General features: G+C 34.6%; 2 protein-coding genes across 3 annotated transcripts; one reads left to right on the forward strand and one right to left on the reverse strand.

Annotated features, from left to right (window-relative positions):
- Window positions 1-8,196: 8,196 nt before the first annotated feature.
- On the forward strand, window positions 8,197-9,863 carry LOC145008700 (squamosa promoter-binding-like protein 4). Its single transcript, XM_078967296.1, has 2 exons — window positions 8,197-8,566; window positions 9,385-9,863. Exons 1-2 carry the CDS (start codon window positions 8,223-8,225, stop codon window positions 9,587-9,589), a joined length of 549 nt encoding a protein of 182 aa, XP_078823422.1. The 5' UTR covers window positions 8,197-8,222; the 3' UTR covers window positions 9,590-9,863.
- Window positions 9,864-10,898: 1,035 nt separating this feature from the next.
- Window positions 10,899-15,453, reverse strand: TPX2 (targeting protein for XKLP2). Of its 2 annotated transcripts, none has more exons than XM_078967295.1 (16): window positions 15,096-15,453; window positions 14,711-14,790; window positions 14,480-14,610; window positions 14,287-14,377; window positions 14,004-14,203; window positions 13,722-13,920; window positions 13,511-13,627; window positions 13,086-13,271; window positions 12,861-13,004; window positions 12,599-12,757; window positions 12,273-12,407; window positions 11,951-12,154; window positions 11,673-11,839; window positions 11,428-11,596; window positions 11,261-11,355; window positions 10,899-11,172 (listed from the first exon to the last, which is right to left on the reverse strand). In XM_078967295.1, exons 1-16 carry the CDS (start codon window positions 15,241-15,243, stop codon window positions 11,064-11,066), a joined length of 2,334 nt encoding a protein of 777 aa, XP_078823421.1. In that variant the 5' UTR covers window positions 15,244-15,453; the 3' UTR covers window positions 10,899-11,063. The 2 variants fall into 2 exon arrangements, with proteins under 2 accessions (XP_078823421.1, XP_078823420.1); XM_078967294.1 differs by having other exon boundaries at window positions 12,599-12,760; window positions 15,096-15,450.
- Between the last annotated feature and the right edge of the window lie 6,648 nt (window positions 15,454-22,101).

Genomic DNA, 22,101 nt, shown 5'->3' on the forward strand with positions numbered 1-22,101 from the left:
GTTATGATTACGCGAGGTTGAGTCTTCGTTTGGGATTCAGAGATAGCGAGCACGTGAGATTCTAGACTTTCCACGAGGTGAGTTTTCTCACTATACTGTACCCGGAAGGGTTTTATTGTGTGACCGGAAGGTCGAATATGTTATGAGTGGATGCATTATATATGATAAGTTAATCGTTTGTATGTGCTATGTATGCTATGCTTGATATGGGCCAGAAGGCATATATGTTATGGGCCGGAAGGCGTTGTGATGTGGACCGCAAGGTTGACGCAGGTTGGACCGGAAGGTTTTACCGAGTCGGGACGGAAGTTCCCTGAGACACATGGACCGGAAGGTCAGGGCCTGGAAAGGCGTATGTGCGTAAGTAGTATTTTGTGAAACTCACTAAGCATTTATGCTTACAGTTGCTGTGTTATGTGTTTCAGGTACCAGTGAGGACCGTGGGAAGGCGCCGGCGTGATTTATACACACTGACGAAGGAACTGTTTTATGATCATGGGATGTATTTTGTTACAATGACATTTGTTACACATGTGATTTCAGAATATTAAATGATGGTTTATGATGTTTGCAAAAATGAAAAATTGTTTTGAAAATTTACGTTGTTACAAATAGCAGTATAATATTGATAACTAAAAACACTGAAGGGTAAATAGTAGTTTACAATCATCAACTACCATGCAATCCAAACAAGCTCAGGAAATTTTAATTATGTAAGAGACATACAACATACATTTAATCAAAAGTCATTATGCTTTTCTCATGGAAATTTTATCAAACATGTAGAGTGCAACATCAAACGTATAGTTAAAAAAAAATATTAAAAAACTAATACTAGCATTTATAATCAGTATTATTCATGCATTCAAATATCACAGTCAAATATAACACTAGTGAGAATCAAAAAATCAAATACATTTTATAAAAATTAAGAACATCATATTAAATAAGGAACTTGGATGACGAACATGATACTGCAAAGAGTGATGTATTTTGAACGTGATTCTGCAAAGGGTTTGAAGAAAACATAATGTACGAATTTATACATAACTTTCAACAATGATTATGGAAAGTATATCAAATTTTGAATTCCTTGATTCTTTTCAGTTGAGCAACGATATCTCAAAATCTTGTAGATATGTTTCATATAACAAATGTGAATTGAAAGAATATATGAAATGTGTCAGCTAAGAATGCGATTTTAATTAGGAATGAACAAAATTTACTTTCAAAAATTATGATGAGGTTTAAATCAATTGAATACATTCCTTTTATAATTGATGTTAACATTAAATCAGCTAGTCAAACTTTCAAATTTAGTCAATATTAATTTAATTTAATTTAATTTTAGGATGTCATCATCAAAATGATCAAATGGTTGAAATTAATCAAGAAAACACAATAAGTGGCCTTGATTGTTGAAGGTGCTGTCATAAAGTTTCTCTTTTTATATATATAAAGACTAGTATTAGAAATTTAGAGTGTTAATTTATATTATTCCAATAAAATTATAAGGAATATATAAACAAAGGCACCTGTGATTGTACAGCTGAAAACAGTGGAGCTTCAGTAGTGATCGTCGCTGGACAGTAATGGTGATGAGGTGGTTCCATACCCGGAAATTGGAGGAATCTCCTTAAAACCACCAAAATCAGCAAAACTAGAAAGAGAAAGAAGAGTAAGAGAAAAAGAAAAGACGGTGGAAATAAGAAAGAGAAACATACCTTCGCTGGAGACGGTGGCGAGATGAGGTGCTGATAGTCACTGGTGGAGCAACTAGAACACCTGGGAGAAGCTGGAAATTCCATTGACAGAAGAAGTGGGCTGCACTGGTGGTTTCTGCAATAGAAAATACGACGTCTCCGGTAAAATGCTTTGCTACTTGTCGATCGAAAATGAGAGACAAATGGTAGCGTCATGAGGTTCTACGACCTGGTGAGGAACAAAAGGTGGAACCCTTCAAGGACGACTCCTTTACCGGTGCGGTTTGATTTTTAGAGACGAAAATTTGGAGGGAAATTCACGCACTCATTTTTCACGACCTTTAGAGGCGACATTGTTGTCACAAATAGCATCATCGCTATTGTTGAGAATAGTAGCTAATCCTAACTGTTGGATCGGGATGCAATCTTGGAGGCATAAATTGATCTAGAGCCATTAACACGGATCGCCAATCAAAACCTTTAGCGACGTCCTTATTAGTGACGACATTACTCTTTAGCGACGACAATAACGCGTATAGTCTAGTATCGTCCCTAAAACGTATATTTTTTGTTGTAAACTTTAATTTCATAAAAATTGATTTGATTTTTATTTTTGGGTAAGATATAGAAAATAAAAAGTGTAAGGGATAATGAAATAAAATGATAATATACTTTTCGATTTGTGCTCATTTGGTTGCTGAGTTTTTTTTTTTTTTTTTTTTTTTTCATCCACATTTGCCCGTTTGTGACATCCCCAAAATCTCGGCCAGAAAAGACCGATTTTCATTTATGCTTTTAAAATAATTTCAGAGTAAAACCTTTTGATTTGAAAGAGTTGCGGAATTTGTTCCCAAAAGCAAAACGTGATAAAATAATATTTACCAAAGCATTTCATAAAAGAAATGTATTTTCATTATATAATCAAAACTCGGGATGTCATGTTCCGATACAGACCATAAAGCATAAACGATAACATTACAAGTCATTCAACAAATATATACATATAAAAACTTGTAAACCAAACAAATTGATGATTCATCCATCTTATGCCATTGCGCCACTTCCTGTAATACAAATAAAACTGAGTGGGTCAGGCTTGGGAGCCTGGTGAACATATAGGTTTTTCAACCCACAATAAATAATTATATTTAATTCCACCAACCAACAATAACCCAATTACCATTCCCGTTATTCTCACTTTACGTCCCTAAAACAACTAACACAAGGGACCTAGTCTAAGAATATTTCATCGGGGTGACAACACATGCATTCGGGGGTTTCCTCGCAATATATGTCAAATAAGGCAACAATGAGGGGGATGGAGTACAGCGAATGAACACCCAAGTTCATTAACACCTACATGTGGCGAACCTGCTAGCGTTCCACAGGATTGTCTAGAAAAGTTTGTGGTCGTCATCTAAACTCCGCTAGATGACTGAATCAAAAACAACATCGAGGCCTCTCATCTGTTTATCACTCAACTATCTACCCATGTTCTACCCGACATATTAATAGATAAATATATATATTTTTATACATAGTTTAAAACCTGTATAACATTCTCATTCAATACATATTCCAAACAACAGATGAGACACATACACATAACACGTATTTCATAGAGAATAAATCGTATTGATGAGATATAAGAAAGTGAATATACATTCACACATATAACACAAAATATACACATAACATGTATTTCGTATAAAATACTTCATAATTATGCGTTAGAAGAAAGTAACCACACACTCACTTGATCAGAAGATGATCGGACAACACTACGACTTGTAGAAGTATTATTCTTCGGTAGATCTGGAAGATCTTCACAAAAACCGGAATCCTCGCGGGCAGAGCTTCGGCTTGAGAATCGCACTTCTCGGGATCTCGGGAACGTAAAACTTCCTTCTTAACTTGGATATGAGATCCGGGGTGTCGGGATGGCTTTGGGGGTTCACACGCAGAGCTTCGGCACGAAAAAGAGAAGAATTGAGCAATTATGCCCGAAACCCTTGCATCCTATTTATAGGAGGCTGAGGCCTCGCCGTACGCTGGGCGTACAGCCTTACACGGGGCGTAAGCCTCCGAAATCGTCACTGCATGCGTCATCTGAAGAACTCGAGTGCGAGGTACGTCATGCTTCGCGGTACGCTGGGCGTACTTCGGATGAGTCCGGTGACTCCTCTTCGGATAATATCGGAATAAATAATTAAATTTAAATATTAATTATTTAATAAACTTTGAAAATTCATATCTTCTTCATACGAACTCCGTTTTCGACGTTCTTTATATCCACGCGTAGGTGAGACTACTCTACAACTTTCGTTTAGACTCCGTCGGCTAATTTTGACATTATTTTTATTATTTATTTTTAGTAGGCAGGGACAGGAAAACTTTGTTATAAATTCATAACTTCTTCGTCCGACGTCCGTTCTCGTCTAACTTTTCATCGTTTCGCTACTAACAACGAGATCTTCGATTCTTGTTTAGATTGCTTCGGCTAAAAACCGCTCGATCTCAAATCGAGTATTTCGGGCTGCATACCACTAAGTCGAAACTTCAGAAAATCATAACTTCCTTATACGAAGTCAGATTTGGGCGTTCTATATATATACGGTAACCTCGTTTCGGCCACTACAACTTTATGCAAAGATATTGAGTTTATTTTACACTTAAATTTTGACGCTTATTTTATTCTTAATTAATCAAATCACATAATTAAGCAATTAAGCACGAAACACATAATACACAAATAATACGCTCTTATTATTTCAAAATGGGTTGCAAAGGTTAACCTAGACTATTACATCAACGAAAATGTCTAGCCTGGAAACACGGGCGTTACACCGTTTGACTTGTTTAACTTCACACATATAGTCTTTATCACCTGTTACTCCAGTCAATCCAGAAAAAATGATTTAAATGGGTAATATATTTGTCACTTTGTATACATTTAGTCCTTAATATATTTTTTTTTGCATATTTAATACTTAATATATTTTTTGCACATTTAGTCCTTAATATTTTTTTTGTTGCAAAATAAGTGTTTGTTATTTTTGTACACATTCAATGCTTATGAACGGTTTCTTTAGGTTTTCTCACGACATCCTATATGTGACAACCATTAATGAGATGTTCGGGGTTGGTCATGCTTATGGCCACCATAACCTTGATTGCTTGGTGCTTAGGACTTAAGTTGTAAACGTCGTAACTTCTTCATACGATCTCAGATTTTAACGATATTTATATCCACGCGTTCGTATTTGAGCCTACTATAATCTTCACTTCTGTTAAAAAGTAATATATTTTTATTTACAATTTTATAAAAAAAAGCATTGATACATACATTCATAAAGAACACATGTATATAAAGATCGTAAGTAAAAAATATATTACTTTTTAACGGGAGTAATCTAAATGAAAGTTGTATGTAACGCCCCGACTCTTAGGTATTAATATTATGGCTTTAATTTTCATAAATTGCAAGGTCTACTCGACGAGTTGGATGACCTGACTCATCGATTAGAAGCGGGTTGGGCTACATGTTTAAGTGACCTACTCGTCAAGTCCAAGATAGGACTCGACGAGCAGGAGCTGGAGGAAGAAACCCTACTTTGCGGGGTTTTGCACCATATCTAAAGGATTATTAGCCCCTTTACAGCCTCTTGAGAGTCCAGCAAACCCTAATCCATGTGTGTGCTCCATTCTTAATCCATGTGTGTGCTCCATTCTTATGTGTTTTAAGCTTAGAAGGTGGATCCTAGAAGGTGGATCCTAGTGAGAAGAGCTTAAAGATCAAGTAGCTAGAAGCAAGGAACGTGTGGGGATCTGAAATCTACCTCAGTTTAGCATCATTTGAATGTATCAAGTCATTACATTGATCTCATTTCCATCCAAATCTCATTTGGTTAATGATTAGAGCTTTTCTAGCATGTTAGGAAGCCATTCTTGGGTATGAGCTACGATCTTAAGTTGCAACTTCGGATCTGAACTCTCCTTGGTCTCTAAGTCCATAAAGTTTCCAGCTTTAGCACTTGTAGACCTCTCCTTAGGTATAAAACTCTATTACAAGCTTGGATTTGACATTCTAAGTCATTTAGAGTCTTGCATGCACGTAAAGTTTGCAACTTTACATGATAAACATGCCTTGGGAAGCTTGATATGCAATATGGAGCCCTAAAATGGCTTAAAAAGCATCTGAATGGATAAAGGACTGAAGGGACTCGACGAGTTGCATGGTCAAATCTGCGAGTCCGATGAAGATTGTTGTGCAAGGACTTCTGCATGAACTTGGCGAGTAAGTAGGGTGACTCGGCGAGTCAGCTAGGGTTTACGCAGGAACTCGACGAGTTACGGGGAAACTCAACGAGTCAGTGGGGGATTTCACGACGACACGAGTTCTAAAAGGACTCAACGATTCAATGACTTCACTCGATGAGTCGGCTCAACATGGATTGTTGTCCTTGACCGTTGATTTTGACTTTGATCAAGGGTTGACTATTTGACTTCTGTGACATTTTGGGTATTTATGAATATGGTTCTATGGTGAATATAGGTGGTGGAGTTTGTAGCAGTGATCCGAGAGTTTGAGCTTATCACTTCGAGTCGACAGTTGATAGGTGAGTTGCCTCACTATACTAAGGGGTCTAAGGCACCAAGGACGGCCCATTGGATATGACATCCTAGCAGTTGGAAGTATGCTAAGTATGTGTTAGAGTTGCATACTAGTTGTTATGCCAGTTAGGAAGATCTATAGGATTACCTGTGTTGTTATGTGGTTATATGTATGCACATTAGTGGTGTTATATGTTGACATATTATGTGGGATGGGTTGAGGTGATACTGCTTCTTGCGGTGATCCAACAAACCTGGGAGCATTCCAGATACGAGCTGAGGGAGACTCGTAGTGTGGGCTCGGGAGCATTCCAATTACGAACTGAGGGAGACTCGTACTGTGGGCTCGAAGGCAATCCAGATGTGAGTAGTGGGCCCGGAAGGCGAGTCACACTATGGGCCCAGGGGTAATCCAGTCTGTAGAGGTGTGGACCTAGTACATAATGTTATTTGTAAATGTATTATGTGCAGTGTATCAGTATTTGGTGTGTGTGTGTGTAGGGGGGGGGGGGGTACTCACTAAGCCTCGGGCTTATAGTTTCAGTTCATTGTTTCAGGTACATCTAAAGATCACGACAAGGCAAAGGTGTGATTGTACAGCTCCTCATATTTATGTTTATGTTTCTAGGATACTCTGATATTACACATTTTGAAAATAAGTTTTGTAATGGTTAATGGTTTTGAAACGTTTTTCTTTTGTTTAAATTTGGCATGATTTATATGGGTGTTACATTGTAGTAGACTCAAATACGAACGTGTGGATATATAAATTAATAAAATCCGAGATTGTATGAATAAGTTACGACATTCAGAACACAAGACCTAAGCACCAAACACGTAAGGTCATGATGGCCATAAGCATGAACATGCTCGAACACCTCATTAATGATCGTTCTATATAGGATGTCGTGAGATAAACATAAATAAACCGTTCATAAGTATTGAATGTGTACAAAAACAATGACTTATTTTGTAACAAAAAAATATTAAGGACTAAATTGGTAGAAAGCGAGAAATATATTACCCTACTAAGTTATTTTTTCCGGTTTATCTAGAGTAGCTGGTCATAATGACTGAATTTATACAGTTAAACAAGTTGAAGGGGAAAATATAGACGGAAAAAAACTCAATGACCAAATGTGTACAAATCGAAAAGTATGTTACCCTTTTAAGTCATTATCCCAAAGTGTAAATGATTCTTACAGATGAAAATAGTAACTAAAATGATTATGTAAGTTTATGAAACATTTAGTAACATATTATATAATTGGACCATTATTAAATATGAGAGAGAGAGAGAGAGAGAGAGAGAGAGAGAGAGAGAGAGAGAGAGAGAGAGAGAGAGAGAGAGAGAGAGAGAGAGAGAGAGAGAGAGAGAGAGAGAGAGAGAGAGAGAGAGAGAGAGAGAGAGAGAGAGAGAGAGAGAGAGAGAGAACGTATGAATTTAACACTCCATATGTTCGTACTATAGTTACTAAAAAAATGATTTATGTATTGTCAATATCATGTAATTATATTATCTATCAAAATGAATAAGTTTTGATAAACAATGTCATCAATATAATAAATTCAATCAAATAATAGCTACTGATTCTTAATGAAATTAAAATAGAATGAAATATAGGTACCAAGCTATGACACTCAATTTTGTCTCCACACATAAAGAAAGAATATGGGCTTTGTTTAATCTAATGAAGTGTACAATTATTTTTACACATGCTACAATTTACTATTGCATGGATTTGAAAAGAGTTTACCATAACTTCGAGGTACATTTGTGGTCCTTGCACATCCCTCTCTAACTTTTCCTTGTCAAAAAAGTAAATTCCAATTCACCCCACCACTCACTTTATCTTCATATAAATTCATCACTTCACTTATTATATAAATTCCAAAAAATATAAAATGGAGAGAAAGAGTAACAAAGTTTCCTCTAGAGAAAAGTTGAACATGACAAAGAGCGACTTAGTGAATGACAATTATGATCATGAGCTTATGGGCGGCAGCTACGGCGGCGATGGCGAAGATGGTGGTGGTTCTTCCAATGGAGATGTAAAGAAGAAGAAGGGGTGTCAGAATAGTGGTGGTTTAAACAGTGTTACAAGATGTTGTCAAGCTGAAAAATGTACAAGTGATTTAGCTGAAGCTAAACAATATCATCGAAGGCATAGAGTATGTGAGTTTCATGCAAAGGCTCATGCTGCTATTATTGCTGGTATCCACCAAAGATTCTGTCAACAATGTAGCCGGTTAGTCATTTTTCTATATAATTCTTAAAAACATAACAAATTTTTGTGGTATATCAAAGATATCGTACGTAATCTTCAAACACAAAATTGTATGTTTTTCAAGAGGTACCTAATGATCGTACAAGACTAACTAACCACTTAAATTTTAAATATTAAATGAACAAGTCTTAATCTTTTAGTTATAAGTTTAAACATCATTTGTTTAATTAAAAGTGATTTAAATAGTAATAAGAAATTGGAGTATTGTTGGAGAATGGTAGACTTTACCTTTTACGGGTGCTATTAATTTATGTCAATCATTTTCACATATTGACATAACATGTGAGAATCTTTGTAGTTGTCTTGGGAAATAAATTACAATTTCTCATAAGAACACATTTTCATCCCCAAGAAAAATTAAAAATGGTGATCTTTTTCTATTATAAAAAAATAGCTTGAGCATTTTAAAATTATTTATTAATTTATTGGCTTTTTGAAGAGCCAATAAGTTAAAAAAAAAGTTTGACAAACACTAATTTTACAGGGAAAAAAATGGTTTCCTAAAATACCAATAAACATTTTGAAAAACAATCTCAAAGACACATGACTCAACTTGGAGTCTTTTGTTAAAAAAAATTAATTTTATTTAGATGACCATTTAATTCTTCAACTATACTAGTAAATATTTTTTGTACTACCATAAAGCCACAAAGGACTACAATAGTTGTCATTTTGAACTTTTTACATGAAATTGAAAAAAGGTTCAATATGTGTAGTAAATATCATTGGCCAAAACAATCGAACTATTAAAAAAAGTAAGGGTCTTTTTTGGGAATCAGGTTTCATGAGCTTTCAGAGTTCGATGACGCCAAAAGAAGTTGTAGGAGACGTTTAGCAGGGCACAATGAAAGGCGCAGGAAGAACTCAATGGAGTTCAAAGGCACTGGGAAGGAACTTGTTTGTGTGCAAAGTGACGATAGGAGGTTTCAAATGGTTATACAAGAAAACCAAACTTATAATAATAAACATTTGCAAACCAGATGAAATACCAAAATAAAATCAAGACATGGAGTATGCTCTCTCTCTTCTGTCACTACTTATAATTGTAGTAATTCAACAACAGTGTATGCACGACACACACTATTGTCGAATGCTAAAAAAAATATTGCTTAACCCCCTGAAAAATGTATCAGTTTCTCTAGTATTATGTGTAACCATCGGTGTAGTTTAATGTTGTATCAACTAATTATGTATCATGGATAATTTGTTTTACTTGGCATTTGTGGAATATTAAAAACTGAGCATAAAAACTATAAAACTCACTTTTACAATTAGAAATCAATACTATATTTTTTAAAAAAATTATGTTACATTTGAATTTTATAACATTTCTTTCTATGAAAAAATTATGTTACTTTAATAAAAATGTTTGTCATTTTTTTTAGATAAAGTAAAAGAACCTGTTGTTAAAAAAAGTTTCTTAACCGCATGAAAAATGTATCAATTTCTCTAGTATTATGTGTAACCATTGGTGTAGTTTAATAATGTTGTGTCGACTAATTATGTATAATAGAGAATTTGTTTTGCTTACATTTGTGGAATATTTGAAAACTGAGCATAAAAACTATAAAAAACCCACTTTTACAATGCTTTTGTTACTTTTGTTACATCTGAATTTTATACCATTTCTTGCTATGAAAAAATTATGTTAGTTTAATAAAAATGCTTTTGTCATTTTTTTAGATAAAGTAAAAAAACCTGTTGTTAAAAAACGTTTCTTAACCCCATGAAAAATGTATTGGTTTCTCTAGTATTATGTTAACCATTGGTGAATTTGTTTTACTTGGTATTTGTGGAATATTGAAAACTGAGCATAAAAACTATAAAAACATTATATTTTAAAAAAAATTATGTTACATCTGAATTTTATAACATTTCTTTCTATGGAAAAAAAATTATGTTACTTTTAATAAGAATCTATTGTTAAAAAAAGTTGTTTAACCCCATTAAATGTACGAGTTTCTCCAGTATTATGTGTAACCATTGGTGTAGTTTAATAATGTTGCCTCGAATAATTATTATGTTTACACCATAAAAGATGGAATACTTTTAATAAATAATTGATGTTACATCTGAATTTTATAACTATGAAAAAATTATGTTACTTTAATAAAAACGCTTCTGTCATTTTTGGCAGAATTTGTAATCAACATAAACAACAAATTACACCAAGATTTATTGATAAAGTAAAAGAACTGTTGTTAAAATCATGGAATCTTCAGCCTCACGTTATGAGAAAAAACTTGATTTTAAATGGTCTAGAGTTCGATTTCAACAATCCAAGCAATCATAATATTTGTTGAGATGTTTTCCTTCAATAAAATCTAATTAGACTAAATACAATTTAAATCCACTATTTGTAACCAACATAAACAACAAATTACACCAAGATTTATCTATAATATTCAAGAGTTCTTGAACAGAAAATCAATATTTTTTTTTTTTCCACACATCATCATCACCTCATATTCGATGCAGCACTTGAAGTCGCTGCAGCCACCACCATCTTTCTTCTTTCATTTATCTTCAATCTTGGCGACCTTGCTTTCGTCACTCCTTTTGATGACCTAATAAATATATTTTACAATATTACCTTCAATTTTTCACAAATTGACATTTTCGATCTAATAAAAATATATTTTACAATATTATTACCTTCGGGGTAAGAAAGGTTTGTTGAAATTAGGCACCGGTCTTGCCTGAGGCACCAAAGTCCTTCTCAATTGTTTTAACGCCTTTTCTTCTTCCATCTAATCGAGACACAAATTAAATAAATATTTTTCTTTTTGACAATTAAAAAATAAGTATTAATTATTATATACCATCTTTGCAGATTCTGCCTCATCTCTATATCTCTTGTACATCATCTCTTTCTCTTTGACTTTTTGGTCAAACTCGGCTCTATTCACAGCTCTGTGTTCTACATGCAATTCGAATTCTTGAACTTCGGTTAAAGGTCTTCGGATTTTCTCGGGAACTGGAATCGGATCCCTGAAAAGTCAAACAAAGTCAACATTTTTTTGTCCAATAATTTATAAATGAAAGTATGTTGTTATTTTTCTCTTACTCTTTTAAGATTGGTTGAGCTTTGAATAATCTCATCTTAGCTTCTTCCTCTTCTATTCTCTTTCGTTCTTCCATTTCCCTTTGCATTTCCTCTTCATGTCTCACCACACTCTCTAACTGAAACGGTTCTGGTTTTGTGCACTGTTTTGGCTCCGGTTTTGGAGGAACCTTTTTATATAATATATATAAATATAAATTATATTTAAATATGTAACTCAAAAAAGAAAAATTAGGGTTTTGTTTTAGTTTAGTTTTTAGTTTTTAGTTTTGTATGCGTACCACAGGGTAATCGGTGGTATATGGATAAGGGGTAGCTTTGGGAATTCTGGCTTTCTCCTCTTCGATTTGTTTATGGATAATATCCATGACAAATTTTTTTTCCTTTTCTGCCCCTCGTTCCTCGGTGTGTAGATGGAAAGGATTTGGTGCAGTGAGTTTAGGAATTGGTTTCTGGTAGGTGGAAGAATCTGAGCATAATGAGAGCTGTAAAAAAAGAAAGAAACAAACAAATTTTCAGTTAGTTAAAAAAAAAAAAAAAAGCGGCGGAAGGAGGTAGGTGGTGGTGGGAGGCGGCAGCGGGTGGTGGTGGTGAACTACTAACCTTATCAAACAATTCGGAAACATTTGGAATCGGAGGTGGAATCCTTTCATCAATTGCGAAGTGGAATTCTTGAGGGATTGTGACTTGTCGTTTTTTGTTGCAAAATAGCCCCAACTCCCCTTTACTTTCGAATATCTACAAAATAGTTTTATCAAACAACACAAATGAGTGTTTTGGACAGGGGCATTATGGTAATTATGGTGGTAATTTACACATGCATAAGAGAGATGAAGAAAGAATGTGTCCCTATCCCATCTTTCCGACAACTAGCAGGGGGGACAAAAAGTGAGAATTTAGACCAGGGGCATTATGGTAATTTACTATACCTTCTTGTTCAAAGGTCTGGCTTTGAACTTAGGTGCTTTCTCGAGTTCTTCTTGTTCTAATTCTTCGGTTGTTTTAATAGTTGGAGGTCGTGCTCTCACTAACGTTTGTAGTGGTGGTGTCTTGGGTGTAGTAAGATGTGGCTTCCATTTATGAACAACCTTCTACAAAATAAAAATAAAAAATAAAATAAACAATCAGCCAAAATACAACTTTAAAAAAAATCCAAAAGAATAATTTTTTTTTTTTTTTTTTTTTTTTTACCTGTGGGACTGCTTCATTTGATGCAACAGTAGAAGTTTCTGCATTCTGATTGGCTCTTTCCATTGTCTGCAAATGAAATTCTTGGAATTCGGGAACTTGAGGTGTGCTTCTTTTCATTGCGGGTAATGTTGGAGCTTCAAGTATCTGTTTAAAAAAAACATTTTTCTTTTTTAACAAAAAGAAAAATCCATTTTTGATTTCTTGATATTATTATTATATAATTACCTTTTTGTTGACTGGACGAGCTTTGAATTTTGGGATTTTGGCCATCAGTTCTTCTTCGAGCTCTGCTGAACTTTTGAGTTTAATTGTGCGAATGCGTTGTGATGTTTCAAACGCGGGTTCTTTTGGTCTTGTTAATGTTAGTTTTGACTTTCTTTGTTGCGTTAATGGATTATTACCATCGTGACCCTATAAAGAAAAAAAAAACCATTATTAGATAAAATGAAATTATCATTTAGGGTAAAAATTCAAGAAATTGCAACATACTTTCAATGTAACAAATTTACTTTCATTGAAAAAGAATTTGGTAGAGTTTTCAAGGTAATAGACTTATTTAGGGTTAAAAATAAAAACTGTTGGAATGAAAATAAAATAGCAACAAATTTTCACTGTAAAAAGTTATAATACCAAAAAAAAAAAAATAATACATGTGAGACTGAAGAAGCACGAGGAGGCAGATTGAGATCCCTTGTGCCTGATTGAAATTTCCTCATCATTTCAGCCACAGAAACAAATGGAGTCTGTGCATGTTCACGAACATACATCTGTTCATTTCAAGAAAAACAAAAAACATAAGATCAAATCATTTTTCTATATGGAGATTATAATAATAAAATATAAAAACTCAATGAAACAAACCTTTCTTTCTTCCTTTTGGGAAGTTGATGTGGTTTTTGTAACAACACCTGGTCTTGCTTTGTGGGGTAAAATTTGTGTTTTGATATTAAGAATTTGTCGGGTTTTTCCTCCTTCAAGTTTCTGCCTTTTTATGGCTTGGTTTTCTTGAACAAAAAGATTAGGAGTTCCAGTTGGTTTATTTGTTTGATTTGTTGTATCCCTGAAAATATAATATCATGTAAGAAAAATAGGACATTTAAACAAAGTATTGTTTTGTTAGGTTTTGAAAAAGATTATGCTCACCTTCGAACAGTAGCTGGTGTTTTAGTGGCTTTGAGTTGTGATGATTGACTTTTTGACTTGAGAGATGATGGATTCTTCAATGCAGTAGCAATCTTTCGAGCTGTTTGATGATTCTTGGACACTGTTTGGGATATGTTGTTGTTCTTTTGAGAACTGACACGTGGTTTTGGGGTGTCGTTGACCTTCTGGTCAACAGATAACTAGTAAAAAAAAAGACAAGAAGTTTTGGTTAGAAATGGAAAGTTGAATAAAATCAAAGAGTTCTTCTTTTCTAGTAGAATACCTGATTGGGAAGGCTTTCTTTGCGTCCATTTATTTCATCTTTTGAGGTTATATCTTCCTTACTTTTAACAGTATCAAGCTCAGTTTTTTCACTGATTTTGTTGAAAAAAGAAGAGAGAGTTAAATACAATTGTAAGCATAATGGGAATTCAAAATTAGAAAATTTAGATATTATGAAAGTTGAGTTGCAAGACCTTTGTTTCTCTGGTTCCAAAGTGTTGTTAGAGGTTTCATCTTCCTTACAAGTATCTGCTGACCTCTGTTTCTCGGGTTCCAAATTGATTTTCTTAATGGTGTTCAATGAGATTGTTGAATCAGATGATTCCTGCAAAAAAAAAAAATGAAACATGAAAATTGTAAGCAAAACCAACAAGAAAAATGGAGAGTAGGTCTGGATTCAGAAAAAATCAAGGTTTATTTATTACCTTTTGAGAGTCAGCTTCCCTAAAATCACATAGGCTCTCTAACTCAACAGCTCTGGTAGTCTTGACCTTGTGCATAAAAGCTGTATCAAGCAAGAAATGGAAACTTAAAATTCATTTGATGTATTAGTAAACCCTAGAAACCTTAATCCCCAAATCAAACAGATCAAAAACACCTAACAATGATCTATGGTTTGGGAAATTGTTATATCACTTAAAAAGAATCAAAATATCAAAGGCTAGATTAAAGAACATGAAGCCATATTGCAGATTGACTTATCCGAAAACAGAATTAGCAAACCCTAGATATCGTTTTCCCCAAAATCAACCAGATCAGATCGCAATCAAAATTCAACCTAAAAACGTGGAATTATAAGAAACAACTTACGTGAAGGAGCATAGGTAAGAGCCGTATCAAACCAGAGCTGTGCTACACGCATCTCATCTTCAGTCTCTCCTAGGATGAAATCGAAGAATTTGGGCGCTGAGTATTCATAATCTGTATCAATCATCATATCCCCTAATTCCTCCATCATAGCAAACCGGATTCACAGCTTTGCAACTTGGGAAAAAAATACGCAGTGAAATTGATGGAATCAGAGGGCAAAAGAGATGGAAGAAATTTCCGTTTGTTAGCGTTTGAGAGCGAGAGATTTGGAGCGGGGAAAATGTAGGTTGGAGTCTGGGGAAGGAGAAGAAGTAACGTTCGGATTCATTAACGGTCGATTTATTTGAAAACTGAAGAGAGAGAAAATACGACCTGTAAAGACCCGTTTCTGCAACGGCTAGAACGAGAAAGATAAACGCCACCGTTTTGGTGACGGCGATGTTTAACATACAAAAGATATAAGTAATTCTAGTAAGTTTTTATGGTATGTTCACATAACCCCTCTACTTTTTAGAACATGACGAAAACCTAGACTCCCATTATTTCATTGACAAGTTTTATTTACATCTTTTTAGTTAATAAATTTTCTATTTGTTCATCATATACTTAAAATGCGTAAATGGTGGTATTGGTATATTTACATGTTCTTAATAAAAACAAAGAAAAATACAAAAAAGATGGAATTACATGTAAAAAAAAGTATTGACTTTTCCTATTTTCGTATATTTTACATTGTAATTCGATTAAGAGTGAAATTGATCGTAATCATTATTGAATATAGTAGACACATCCTATTTGAATGCTTATTTGTTACTTAAAAATAATCATCATAGTCCCCAAGAAGATTTCCGATTAATAAGCTAGAATAAACCATCTTTGACCAGTTATTTGTACTAGTATATATTAGTTTAGTCTAATGTATATAGTCGTTACTTAGCCAATGTTGTGATAACAATAACATTCCCTTCTGTCCTCTCGTTCCTTACGATCTTAAACCCTTGTAGACCGTAGTCTCTTTACAACTTCATCGTCTTTATTTTGGAAGTCTCTCTTCCCTTCTCCTTGACTTCTATCACAAGCGACACATCTCAAAACACCACCTCTCAAAAACCCTTTGGCATTACAAACATCAAAACTCATGTGTCATTGATTCTAGGCCTAAATTGTGACACTTATAGAAATTAGGTTATTGTTAAACGAACAGTGTTAGGCTAAGCACTATTGTAATAGACCTAAAGTGTAATAATCATGTCATTTTAATGTTTACAAGGCATTATACTTTGAAATAAATCCAAAATATCAATTAAGTCTTTGATTGATATAAATCTCTGATAAACAAATAATTTAATATACATAAGGAATAAGTTAATACATGTGACTGAAAGAGATATATTTATTAGACATCATTATGTGGTCTCAATATGTTCATCATCTAGTCCATGGAAATATGAAAATTTGGATATAAAGAATTTCAAAAACAGAGTTTTTATGCAAAAGTTCGTTTTAAGAAAACAAACAACCAGGTAACAACTTATCATCTGTTTGGTGTCAAAACACGAACTTCAAATGAATTACGAGACATCTTAGGAAATGAATTTTTATTTCCTATTAGTTTCCCTATGAACCTCATTCAGTTTAGGAATTTATCACATTCTTAATGTTTTTTTTTTGTGAAAAAAATACCTTAAGCTGTTGTGAATAAGATTGAATGGTTAATGTTCGGCTTCTTCACTAAGTAAACTTTGGATGATCAGTAGGGTCATTTCCGGGTTTCGTAACGAAAAGTTAGTTATATATTATGAATCAGGTTTTGATGTAGTATTTGATTCAGGAGCTAATTTTCCCATTACACGCCATATCGACTCTTTTACGAAGTGAAAGTTCACAACTTTAAATAGTTATTGCTCGAAAATAAATTTCAAACGCTTCGTTAGTGTAACGTCCCAAAAATATGACCCAAAAATTTTATTTTAATTAAAAAAAACAGTAATCCAAAAACATTATCAATAAAATCCAAGTGAAAATAAGCGTATCACACATCATATCAATCAGAGTAAATCACAAATGCGGAACTACACAGTGTGTACGATGCAGTCATCCCGAGCTCTTCCCTTGGAACTAGAAGTACTTGAAACATAAACCGAAAATTGTAAGCACAAAGCTTAGTGAATTCCCCAAGATACCACACACCAAACATAATAAATTACATATTGGGCCCCCACCCTCCCCCGGGCCCCGCTCGGTATCAAGTCTCACTCAGCTTCGGGCCCCATCGGACATCGAGCCCCGCTCGGTTTATACATCTGTCAATCACTAGGCCCCGCCCAATACATATAATCGTATAAACATATAATCATACTAGCACATATGATAATCATAAAGACAATAGCATACCATACAGTCATCGACCCCCGCCCAGCATCGGGCCTTGCCCGGTAGCATAAAAACACATACCGATAACTAGCATACAATATACTCGTCAGGCCCCGCCTGGCATCAGGCCTTGCTCGGTAAATATACAATCACATGACGCACACAAGAGTCACATATATATCTAGTGTCCTAACATACAAACCATGGGTCGGCATTAGTGTCTTCGACCCACTAAACTCAGTAAGGAGACTCACCTCGCACTACCGAATCTCACAGAAAGAATATCTTACTACTACCCCACAAGAATCCCTGCGCTATCAATCACAAGTTAATCATCCATCAATAATCGTATCGACCCACGCTAAGCGTCCAAACTAGGGTAAAAGACCTTTTTACCCTATTCATAACTTGGCCCAAAGGCAACGCCCAATTCAACAATCCAAAAGCCCAAACTCCAAATAAACACCCAAGGACTAAATATGGCCGAATTTTCCAAATTGGGCCCAAACCCTATAGTGGCACTTTCAAAATAATTATCAATCCAAAACATGATGTCCCAACAAGGCCTAATACATCAAAGCCTAAAACAAAGCCTAAACACCGAAATCTATACCTACTAAGTACGCGCGGCGTACTCAGCTTGTACGCTAAGTGTACTAGCTTAAGGGCTTGTACGTTGTGCGTACAGGCTTGTACGCCCAGCGTACTCCTCCATTCAGCCAAATCTTATTTTTCTTCGTTAATCCGATAAGACATTGATCCAAAACATAGATCTGACTTCTTTGAGATGGATAATCACATGAAGTTGCTAACTTTACGTTCATGCATGACTAAATGAAGATCTTAAAGCTCAAAAGGACTTATTAGGTAGCTTAACGCATACATGTGACCTTAAACCTCATAAAGCTTGCACCTTTATGCGTAAGAACTGATGGGTTTTGAGCATAACAACATTATTATGTGTTCATGCAACCCTAATTGCTTTGGATCTAAGTTTTTCTCTAGTTATACATGCAAATAGAAATTCCAGAGCAACAACCCTAATACTAGCATACAATTTTCAAAATCAATATGAAACTAGGGTTAGAATATTACCTTGCTTGCTATCTAGTAATAACAAGAATTTTATGGATGATCTTGACTCTTGAAAGCTTAGTGCTCCAAGTGTTGCACCTTTAATGGAGTCATAAACACCAAAAGCAAAGGATGAGTGAGAGGGGCAGAAAATAAGCTACGATTTCTCTTGGGAAGAAGTGGCCAATTTTAGAGGTCTACGGGACTTTATATAGTTGTGGATGCTAAGGTTTTCAGATGGAAACCTTAATCCTTGCTTAAGCTCCAAGCAACCCTTGGACATCCCTTCTGGAAGGCCTTAGACGATTCTTATTGGGCCTCCCTATAGAAATTCGTCCACCCCATTCCAAGGGAGTCCAGCAGCCCAATTTGCCATTATCATTTATTTGCAAAACCAGTCCCCGTACTTTAATCAGTTCCTTTAATCCTAAAATTAATATCAAATTAATTTTTAATTAAAATAATATGATTTCTAATTAATATATTATTCTTATAATGTATTAATAAATCAATAAATAACCTCTATCTCCAAAAGTCATCTTGTCAAGTTATTATGGTTAAGGCAACCCAAAAAGGACCATGATACTATAAAATCAAGTACATACCAATTATAGTTATGGGCTTAGACACATAATCCAACAGTATCCCACTTGGATAAGACTAATAACTATAACTGCAAGTATGACTTCAGAATCTGATTAGCAGTCATAGCTTTCAAAAGTTGTTATCGAACTCTGACCTAGTCAATGACGCGTCCTTTAGATAAGGGATCATATAATCCTCCGTTCTGCAAGATATCATGTGGAGAAAGACATAGGAATATAATCATTCTCAATGTCTAACAGTTTGTTTCCTGATTTCTGATATGTATGACATAAAACTTAATTGAACACATTAATTCACTCCTGATCGGGCCCGACACATAAGTCAACACAAAATCATTGAGGGGCCCAAGATATCGCTTTTACCCCTTGGGATAAAAGGAACAGATAAACTTTGACTTATATGCTTGTACAATTTACTCATCGGATCGTACACAACAATATGTTTTATAGCATCAAGTTACTGATGCGTTTACACATTATCAATGTACAACCAACTTGTAAACAACAACTCATATATCTTGGTTTAAAGATTATACAATATTATCGTCTCACAATTACTCATGATAAATTCAATGAAGTAATTCGAATGAGCGTGGGTTTAATCCAATACTCAAATCCTATTTCAAGAGAACTCATGAACATTGCGGCAACCATTTTCTATGTCTAAGCACTTAGACAATCTACAAGTCAATTCATGACAACCTTGCTTCATTACTTATTCCCAAAGTATGATCGGCTGTGGATGTTTTGAATAATCCAATTATTCATGAAGTAAAACATGCAAAGTGAAACACAAGATAAACAATTGACAAAAGTTAGTAAACTTTACTCATAAATAAATCTTCCATTATCTAATCATAAAATGTCAATTACATTTATATTGTTACAAGTTTCTAACTACTATCTAATCACTAAAACTAATATTCTCCTTCAAATCAACGCTCCTTGCATGCTGAACTTGCTTAATCCTACTTAGACCCTTTGTGAGGGGATCCGCAAGATTCTATTCTGACGATACCCTATTGACGACGAGGATTCCTTTTATACGATGTCTGATGAAATGATATTTTCTGTCGATATTCCTGGATCTGCCATGATCCCTCGGTTCCTTGGTTAAGGTAACTACACCTTCATTATCACAGAAAATATCCATAGGATCCTTTATAGGTGGTAAAACTCCAAGGTCTCCAATGAACTTCTTCAACCATATAGCCTCCTTTAACGCTTCGCTCACAGCTATGTACTCTGATTCGCACGTTGAATCAACCATGGTCTCCTTCTTAGAAGGTTTCTAAAGTAACTACTCCCCCATTAAGGGTAAACACCCAGCCTGACTGAGAACGAAAGTTGTTTCGGTCAGTCTGAAAGATGACATCATTATACACTTTCACTCTCAAGTCATCACTTCCACCAAGTACAAGGTGATGGGTTATGGGTACATCTACATTCCTATGTGATCATGCAACCCTAATTGCGTTGAATCTAAGTTTTTCACTAATTGAACATGCAAATTGAACACCAAAGAAATAACCCTAGATCTAGCATACAAGATTCAAAATTCATATTAAAATAGGGTTAGAACATTACCTCACTTGTTATATTGTGATAACAAGAGTTCATTGAAGATCCTTGACTCTTGAAAGCTTAGTGCCCCAAGTGTTGCACCTCTAATGGAGTCACAAACACCCAATACAAAGGATGAAGGAGAGACAAGGAAATTTTGGCTAGGGTTAAGATCATATGCACATAGCTGAAATTCCTAGGTTTTAGAGGGTTTATATATGGCTAGGTTGCTTAGTCTTGAAGCTGAACCTGAATAAGGAAACCCTAATCCTTACCTTAAGCCCAAAGCAACCCATGGACCTCCATAAGATGTCTTGGATGAAATCTTATAAGCCTAAGCTATAAATTTCGTCCACTCCCATCAAGAAGTCATTAGGCCCAGTTTCACAACTATCAATGATTTGAAAAATAGCCCCTCCATTATTAATCGGTTCCTTTAATCCCAAAATTATTAGCAAATTAATTTATGATTAAATACCAATTAATAATATGATTTCCAAATAATATATCAATCTTGTAATATATTAATAAAATCATTTTGAATACTAATTTATTATTTCAAATAATAAATCCTACTCTCTCTCCACTAGTCATCCTGTTAAGTTGCATGAGTGAAGGCAACTTAAAAAGACCATACTACAATCAAATCAAGTACATACCAATTATAGTTATAGGCTTAGACACCTAATCTAATAGTCTGCCATGCGGATAAGTCTAATAACTATGATTGCAAGTATGACTTTAAAATTTGACCAACAATCATAGCTTTCAAAAGCTGCTGTCGAACTTTGATCTAATCAATGATGTGTCCTTTAGATAAGTGATCAAATATCCCACCATTCTACAAGATATCGTATGGACATGAGACATGGATTATAATCATTCTCTCTGTCCAAAGTTTGTTTCCTGATTTCCGATTTATGATGAATGACTAATTGAACAAATCAAATCAGTCCAGGCTTGGCCAAACGCTTAGGGTGTCATCACTAAACCATCGAGGGGCCCACAGATATCACTTTTATCCCATTTAGGGTAAATGGAACGGATAAACTTCGACTCATATGCTGGTACTATTTACTCACCAAATCACACACAACAATACATTTTATAACATCAAGTTACTGATGCATTTACGTATTATCAATGCGTAACCGACTCATAAACAAAATCTCGTATGTCTCCGTTTCAAGAATATAATATATATTATTATCTCAAAATTACTCGTGATAAAATCCATGAAATAAGCCTTGAGCATGGGTTTATCCAATACTCAAATTCTTATTTCAGGAGTACTCATGAACACTACATCAAATATTTGCTATGTCTAAGCACTTAGACAATCTAGACTTAGGTTCATGACAATATTAATTCGCTACTTACTTCAAAAGTAT

The sequence above is a fragment of the Lactuca saligna genome, chromosome 8 (assembly GCF_052625555.1).
Source record: "Lactuca saligna cultivar CGN05327 chromosome 8, ASM5262555v1, whole genome shotgun sequence".
NCBI lineage: Eukaryota > Viridiplantae > Streptophyta > Magnoliopsida > Asterales > Asteraceae > Lactuca > Lactuca saligna.

Excerpts from the sequence above, each read along its gene's own strand:
- LOC145008700 (XM_078967296.1), top strand. The coding sequence starts at position 8,223 with ATGGAGAGAAAGAGTAACAAAGTTTCCTCTAGAGAAAAGTTGAACATG. Across the intron at positions 8,567-9,384 it reads TTCTGTCAACAATGTAGCCG|GTTTCATGAGCTTTCAGAGT; the intron begins GTTAGTCATTTT and ends TTTGGGAATCAG.
- TPX2 (XM_078967294.1), bottom strand. The coding sequence starts at position 15,243 with ATGATGGAGGAATTAGGGGATATGATGATTGATACAGATTATGAATAC. Across the intron at positions 13,005-13,085 it reads CTCGTCCAGTCAACAAAAAG|ATACTTGAAGCTCCAACATT; the intron begins GTAATTATATAA and ends TTTTTTAAACAG. Across the intron at positions 11,356-11,427 it reads AGGCAGAATCTGCAAAGATG|ATGGAAGAAGAAAAGGCGTT; the intron begins GTATATAATAAT and ends TGTCTCGATTAG.